At 32.4% G+C, this 8,343-nt stretch overlaps 1 protein-coding gene across 1 annotated transcript; it reads right to left on the reverse strand.

The window, feature by feature from the left end:
- Positions 1-2,217: 2,217 nt before the first annotated feature.
- On the reverse strand, positions 2,218-8,071 carry LOC105107851 (uncharacterized). Its single transcript, XM_011001919.1, has 5 exons — positions 7,814-8,071; positions 7,616-7,676; positions 4,021-4,102; positions 3,831-3,931; positions 2,218-2,906 (listed from the first exon to the last, which is right to left on the reverse strand). Exons 1-5 carry the CDS (start codon positions 7,842-7,844, stop codon positions 2,249-2,251), a joined length of 933 nt encoding a protein of 310 aa, XP_011000221.1. The 5' UTR covers positions 7,845-8,071; the 3' UTR covers positions 2,218-2,248.
- Positions 8,072-8,343: the final 272 nt, after the last annotated feature.

Below are 8,343 nucleotides of genomic sequence, written 5' to 3' on the forward strand. Positions count from 1 at the left end.
GAAAGAGTTTAAAAAGAGAGAGAGAACAAGTTTAAAAGGGAGAGAGAAAAAAGAAGAGAAAAAACTGAAGAACCAGGAGGAGGCTGAGGGTAGGAGAACGGGAGGAGATTACCTTGAGTCTGCCCTACCTTGTCGAACCGGGGTTTACAAGGACTCTAAAAGGTTTTTGAAAAGCTACCAACGGCAAAAGAGAGGAAGGCTTTCTTTGGTTATCAGAGGTAATTAAAAAGGCAGAAGCTTGTCCACCAGTTGAATCTCATTTTCTGTATTCAAACATGCAGGACCGCAGGTATGAGTCTTGACTTTCTTTTTCTTTAACATATGTAAAGCTGTTTGGTCGGTCTTCTTTTCTTTTCAAAAACTGTTTTCTGCTTCTGCTTGGGACGTTCGTTTTCCATCTTAGAAACAAAGTCATATGCTTGCCTACTGTTCCTCCCATGCCTTTGAGTTTAGCTTATTATTTATGTCAGAGATGCGTTTTTTTCCCTTCTGCTGGTTACTCATACGGGGACTCATTTAGAAAGAAAAACGAGAGAAGGTCCTTTTTAGTTGAGGTGATGTTGATAAAAATCATTATTATTATATTTTGAATTAATTTATATATAGACAGAGTCCTGCCACTTAAGCCAAGTTTCGAAGCCATTATCTACGCTGAGTTTATCCATTAACCCGCCTAATGAATAATATTCCTGGAATATTCCAAGTCAACCCCAGTAAATTAACCAATATTCAGAATCAGTTTTTTTTACCGTTAGGCTTACTTTTGACTCATTTTCAATTAAGTCAGACTTTTCTTCTATTATTTTCATCATTTTGGATTCATTCACCGTTTGTTCTATTAAATTCAACTCCTAAAAGATAATATAGTTATTTAAAAAATAAAATGACTATAAAAATATACAAACACTTATCCTAAAACTAACCAAAAACAATTATGATAATTAATATATCAAATTAAAGACATTTCTTAGCTCACAAAAGTATATATAAATTATGGGATATGTTATGATGAGCTAGATTCCAAAAAAAAAAAAAACATAAAAGATTCTCTATAAGAGACATAGAAACAAATCCTCAAATGCAATAGAAAGAAAAACAAAAAAGACAAGACTATTATTTATCAAGATCCTAAAGAAATCACATTTAAGATCATCATTTTTGAAAACACCTTAAAGGAAATATTGGAAAATTTCTAATAAAAATACAAAGGTGATAAGAAAATCATGAATATGAGTCATAGCAAATAAAGTTCTTAGAATCTATTTTGATTATCACTCAAGCATTGAATTTTTAATTAGAATTCCAAAATTTACAAAAAAAATCAAATATATAATATTCCTTGCTTATTCTTCTCTCTAATTTCCTTATTAACCAAAGTGCTTATAAAAAAATAAACATTTTTCAATTCATCTCCAATAAATTGGGACAAATTGATAAACTTCTACTGTTTAATAGCAATGTAGACATTCAAAAAACATGAAGGTTCAGCCAAGACATAGACAAACTAAATTACAACCTATTGAGGGAAAAGCTACTTTTGTGAAATTAGTATTGCTGTTTAGTTTCGTGAATATGGTTTTTTTTTTAATAAACTGTTTTTATTGCTTCATCTCCATATTTATTTTTTAAGATTCTTTTTTAAAAACTCTTTCCATTTACTTGAATTTTATTGAAACTTTAATATTTTATCTGATATCTTTTAATATAATTTTTATTATTATTCTTCTGATGTGCATACGTAGATTTCGCATCAAATTTTGCAGCGTCCAATTTAGAAGATCCAGAGACAAACCCAAAATGAGACGTACCATTAGGAAAGGAAGTGTGATTTGTGCATTCTAGTTATCTACCCGAAGCTTTGAAAACTTAAAAAATGAAAGCATGCACATGCATGCAAGAGTTACTGAAATTACAATATATCAAGCCATTTTGTACTTTTTAATTTGTCAAGCAATATAACCAGCTCTTTAGCAGTAAACGCAGCAAGTCATCGGGCAAACAGAAAAGCTCTGGAGAAAGAGTCTTTAAGTCTATAGTTCTTATTCAATCCATAGCTAAATAACTGGGGTCTTAACATTGTATTGCTTGCTCTGCTGATCAAATCACTGAAAATTTCTGGAAGTAGGCACTGGAAATGGATTTTGACCCTCAAAACAGCCTTTGTTGGCTTCACATGTGTTCTCAAGTTACAAAGCTCTAAATCAGTTTTTCATAACTAGCCATATAGTAGATGTAGTGATTCTGTTTATCACTTATCTTCTAGAGTGTCCTTCGAGTCAAAGAACTCATCTTCCAGATTGTCGACACGAGACGGGGTAGCAAAATCATTAACATGATTAGTAGATGTAGAGGCCGAATCGTGAACTGTTATTTTCTGAGCTACGACCTCGACGGGAGGAGCTCGTACTTGCTTCATTATGGACATGTCCGGAGGGTTTTCAGATGCTGAAGTAGACTTGTCAGCTGCTACTTCTTGTACATTGGAGTCGTTCGAAAGGGTATTAGATGTGGAAGCAGAATCCTCAGCTGTTAATTCCCGAACTATGGCCTCGTGGATCCGTAGACCACCCTTCCAGTTGTTAGTCCACACTTCATACAAGCCAAAATAGAGTTTTTTCTTATTATTTTCAGTGTTTTCATCACTTCTAAACTCAACCCGACACTTCTCAGCCGGAAATTCCTCCTTTTCATGGCCTAACTTTGATAGATCTATTTGTACGCGCGAATACTCTCCCTCCTCTCCTATCCTTGCCATCACATAAACAGGATCTTCCCAGCCAAAGGAATTCTTTTCATTCATGGATAATATGAAGCTAATTTCATACGCCTTCCCTTTGGTAGCAGTCATTGAACCAGTTACATCAAGCCAACACACCTCTAGCATGTCTGCAGTAACATCCCTAGAGCTTGCAAAGAGCAAATTAATAGAATCATATTGACATAAACAAAATAGTCTCTACAAAAACTACAGCACCACTATTCAGAATCAGCAGATGCACAAAAGGTAGTGACACAGTTCCATCATGATGGTAACTAGTTTAATATACTCACTTCTAAAATCCAATCATGACAAGTAAAGAAATAAATCAAAAAACATTTTTTATGGTCTCGAACAAAAATGAAAGGAAACAACAGGAAGAAAGTGTAACTAAAAGCATGGCGGGAACCTTGTATATTGAATTTTTTTATATATAATAATGAATACATGCAAGAATATTCACCAAAAAAATTGATTTTAATTTAATGATGTGGAATAATTAGCCGGGATTTTATGGATTAGATCGAAAAACGAAAACAGTCAAAGAAATTATCCAATCAGGTAGTTTGATTCAAAACATTTAATCCAATTATTAAATTAAGCTCAAATTTTATAGGTGAATTCCTGATAGAAAATTGAGCTTGTGCTAAGCTTCCTGTCACACTCCAAGCCCGTTCGATGCTCATAGTCGCCAAATCTCACTCCAAAGGCCCTCAAAGTTTCAGTCCATATTTTATACTTCTTCCTTCTTAATTTTGGATTTTAGCTATATTATTTTTCCTGATTGGTTGTTTCCTAGTTTTTTGAGGTATTTAAACCAATCTTTTCAGATTTTATGGGACTTTTGTTGAGTAAACTATAGACTTTTTCAACTTTAGTTGTATTTTTGTTTAGCCTTGGGGTTGTATACGTATGTTAAACTCCAATCCATAGCTTTCTCCGTCTCATTTAATATTTCTAATTTTACTTCTATTAACAAAATACTTGTAACACAACAGTAGAACCAGATGATGAACCATACCAAAGTTTGTAGCACAACACTTCAACATGAAAATAGGCATATTATCCTCACCTTTCAGAAATTTTAGAAATAGTCCAAGCTTGTCTTTCTTCCTCCGAAAAGATGCTAAGATGCTTTGGTTTAAACGTTAACGTGGTTTTACCATCAGCGCCCTATAAAACATGTCAAACAATAGAATTTTCAAATTGTCATCATGATCATCACGAACTGATGATTAATTACCATTCATTAGTATTCTCACCTGTGAGAGGGCCGGTTCTGTATCCGTCTCTGGATTTTCATTATTTGGAGATGGTTGTTGAGAGTCGCTACTTGCCTTGCTGCTGTTAATATGTGTCGAAATCTTCTTAATGTCATATAACGAAAGGAGTTCTGAATTTAATACACAACTATTGAAAAGTAAATTAAAGTTTAAAAACGTGTGGGATCATTGATGTCTTAGGTTCTATGTTTATTTTAAAGTAAATACTCTCTGCTTGTCTAAAATAAATTGCATAATTAACTTATATTGTTTAATTTCTCATGATATAACTTCACTATACTAAATATAATATATTTCAATATAAAAAAATATGTTTAAATTATATAAAAGAATTGTGAATAAAAAAGATGTTCTTGTGATCAAATTCAATCCATGTGATTTTATGAGACCCATAAATTATTTTGATATAATTTGAAATCTCTAAGTTATATAGTGCAGTGAAAATCGCAGATGACAAGTACTTTTAAATTATTATATTTGTTGTAGGAAGAGGTTTTATAAGTCAATTGTGTGTTTGTTTTATAATATGTAAAATAATACCATATTATTTCAGTTGTTATGGAGGAAGATTATTCTTGTCGGTTCAAAAGAACATAGAGTGAGATTAACAAGTTGTGGAATGGGAATAACATTATCCTTAATCACAAATTGTAAAGAGAGAAGAGTTAAACTAATGCTAGAACCATGTGAGCTTTTCTTATTTATTTATGTTAAACAATGCCCTGTTAATTACAAAACAATCAATTACTATTAACCATGAATATGCTCTCACAGAGAAGTTCATATTCAAGACTTCACTATAGTTTAAGGCCAGCTATAGATACAATTTTTCTTTATTAAGTTCAGGTCAACAAGTATAGGGATCCATTAGTAAGAGAAAACGTGAGATGTTTACTTTTTATTAAGGTAAAGGGAGAGATTTAATCCACAAAATGTATCTCTCAAGTTTTGAGAATGCTCTTTTTTCAGCAAGAAACTATCATGCATTTGGCAGCGAATAATGAAAACAATAAATCCATCCGAATTAGTGCAAAAGTTTCTTAAGGAATAAAACTAGATTTGTAGTCCAAAATGACGAGTATGTTCACTTTTAAAATGATATGCTGTTGGGGATTCATTGCTGAAAAACAGACGACTGAGACTACAAATTGTCTTTTGGGATGCTAGTGACAATTTGGTTAATGTTATTTCTCAAGATGAGAATTGATTAACATCCTAATAATGGAAGAGAAATAAAGAAAGGGGATAAACATTGGCATCTATTTTGACTTGAGTAGGTATTATGACAGGATGAATTGTTGTCAAACATAAACAAGGAATACAAGGAATGAAGAGAAATATGGAGAATAGAAATTGCGTAAAGACATACAAAGATTGTGTAGGAGTACATGTAAGATCCAATAAGATATTATAATGAGACAATAAGTGCAAGAAAAATAAATGGTCCCGGATAAAGCTAAGAGGAGAGATTGTGTAGAGGTTGTACAATAAGAAATCTCTTATGCTCTTGAAAAAGACAACAAGTAAAGACATTTCCTATGCATACAAGGATAGAAAAATGAGTTGTTATGGAGGCATTTTGTGATTTCCCTGCATTTTGTTTTACAATATTTTGTTTAAATATTGGTTTGTATTTTATATTGTAAAAATGCAAAATCTGGTATTAAAATACCTAATTTTTGTCAACTTTTAAAAAAATATATAAAAAATTTTGAAATTTTTTTATGCATACAACTAAGTATCTCAAAGTTAAAAAAATCATATTGTGTTTTACTTACATCAAAAAAAGGATATATTTTAGCATGCATTTTGGCTTTAATAATCAGTTTATTAAAGTCAGGAGAACGTTAGTTAAAATTTTAAAAACAATAGGAAAATTATTTTGTTTATTATTTAGTATCTGGGGTACAACCTCACACGTAAGGTGCATTCTAGATATCATTTTCTTTTCAAATGCTAGAATGGTTAGGTTTTACCCCATTAAGATAAGAATCTCCTTATTGAGGAGGATTTTTCTTGAATCTTAAACAGACATGACCAACTACTATAAAACGTAACACCTTAGATTTTATCAGACATTAAAACAATGCAACCTACCTTAGATAGAGTGTATTTAGGGTGCTAATACCTTCCCTTTATTCAACTAGTCTCTATATCCCATCTCTAAAATCAGTTAGGGTTCCTAGTGATCACAATAGTAGGTGACGACTCTCATTCCCTTTTTGCATAGAAAAGACAAGAATTCTTTGTCTTACCATATTTTCCTATATAGAGCCATACATTTTCCAAGAGTGGTGGACGATCATCGCGATGCCGCACACGTGCAATAACAAATATGAATCAACCTTTAATGGGCTGCCCCTATGGTTAAAGATGGAGAGCTACCTGAACTCTTAGAACTATAAGAGTAAAAGACTCATAGAAAAGTAAAGTGTGGTTTCTAAAGTGGAACAGAAGGCAGATGCAACTATTGGATGAGTAGACTATTGAAAGAGTGGTGAACTCATAATTATATTGAAATACTCAATGACTGTCGTATTTGGGAATAGAAATTTATATTTGGCAGGGTGTTGTAAACCTTGGTATAAGACTTGAAAAATCATTCCGAACCGAGCATGGTTAATATGTTCCAAGGGGAATGTTGTGTGTCCTAGAGATAAGCGTTAATACTCTTCAAATGTGATGTGAGAAACCATCTAGTTATAGTGATCTTTTGGTGTGAGCAAAAATATGTTTTGGTAACTCTAGTAATTGAAAGGTGTGGCAAGTACATGTAAAAACTTGGTCATTGCAACAATTGTAAGTGCAACAATGAGAGTAGGGAGTTGAGTTTGAGTGAATGTAATCATCTCGCTTCATGTATTTGTATTGTATCATTTTTTTAATCTCTAATAATATAGATCTCTTTTGTGAATATAGACAATTTGCTGATCCATATTAAGTATTGTGTGTTAGTGTCCTAAGCCTACAACGGGCAATGATAAGACATCACTAATTACAATTCTCTGCATTGCACACCTCAACTCATCATATAGATTCTAGAATTAACAATTATATAAGCCTGTAATGACCTGAAAAAACTCAGAAGTTCATATGATATCTAAATTTGGACCAAGCCCAACAGTCAGCATATTAAAGTCATAAATTAAGAGTGTTTAACTTTTTATTGGCCGGACTAATAAATTAGTGAACTTTGTGAAGCACCTCTCCAAATTAAAAAAAAAAAAAAAGGAGAGAGAGAGAGAGAAAGAAAGAAGGAATATGGAGAACAAAAATAAAAGCGAGAAAATTTTGGAGATATTAAATTTTTGTGATTCATTTTTATTTTCACAAATCTGTAACATCACAATAGATCAACCTTTTTTTCTTTTTATCCCCTTAAATACTAAATTTTCACATCGCCCTCATATGGCTGGCTGACCTTTCGACGTAGAAAATAATGGACCTCATGCATGCCATTTTCCATGTGCAGATCATATACAAAAATAAAACTGATTAATAAACGGTGTAGAAACTACTGCAAACAAGCATGCTCATAGAAACTGCTAATAAAAAGATAAAAGCATGTTCTTACCCTCTAAAAATCTTCTGTAAGGGACTTTCTATCTTAGAGGAGAAGCTGGAAAACACTGATCCTTTTGACGAAGCATAAAGTTAAGGTACGAATCAGTGCTGTTCTTTGATAAAGCAGGCCAATATCTTGAGGTTTAGTCTTTTTTGCAATGTTTTATTTTGAATTTGAAACTAAAAAACGGGTTAAGTTTCAATTTACCCCATGAGATTTGAAATGAGTCCATTTTCATTCCCTATGGTTTCAATCCCAGAAAGAAAACACTTAGTCCTAAAAGTTGACAGAACAAACTTTTATGAAATGATATGACGAGAATTAATATTTTATTTTCAGTTATATATCAAAATAAGATTTATATGCAAAGAGAGAGTCTAGCTATTTGAACTGCATCTTGAGGTCACCGAGAAAATAAAGAAATAAATATAAATTAAATCATTTATTCATGAAGGAAGGCGCATATTCTCACCCTTCAGACCTTCTTCGGAAGAGATTTTTCATATTGGAGGAGAAGCCGGGAAACGATGGTCCTGTACCTTCAGCACCCTTTGAAACATTCAAAACAAGGAAAAAAAAAATCCAAATTGTCATATCATTTAAACGTTTCATTTGCTCCCCTGATCATTACGAACTGAATACCGTAGAAGAAATAGTATTCTGACCTTTGGAAGCGATGCTTTAGAGCCTTTGGAAGCCCGTTTGCTAGAACTCTTGGAAGGAAAAGTATTCATGAT

The sequence above is a fragment of the Populus euphratica genome, unplaced genomic scaffold, assembly GCF_000495115.2.
Source record: "Populus euphratica unplaced genomic scaffold, PopEup_1.0 scaffold413.1, whole genome shotgun sequence".
In the NCBI taxonomy this organism is placed as follows: Eukaryota; Viridiplantae; Streptophyta; class Magnoliopsida; order Malpighiales; family Salicaceae; genus Populus; species Populus euphratica.

Bases quoted from the DNA above. Each gene is read 5' to 3' on its own strand.
- LOC105107851 (XM_011001919.1), bottom strand. From the start codon at position 7,844: ATGAAAATGGACTCATTTCAAATCTCATGGG. The intron at 4,103-7,615 runs GTAAGAACATGC...ACATATTAACAG, and splicing joins TTACAGAAGATTTTTAGAGG to CAGCAAGGCAAGTAGCGACT. The intron at 3,932-4,020 runs GTGAGAATACTA...CATGTTTTATAG, and splicing joins CAGAACCGGCCCTCTCACAG to GGCGCTGATGGTAAAACCAC.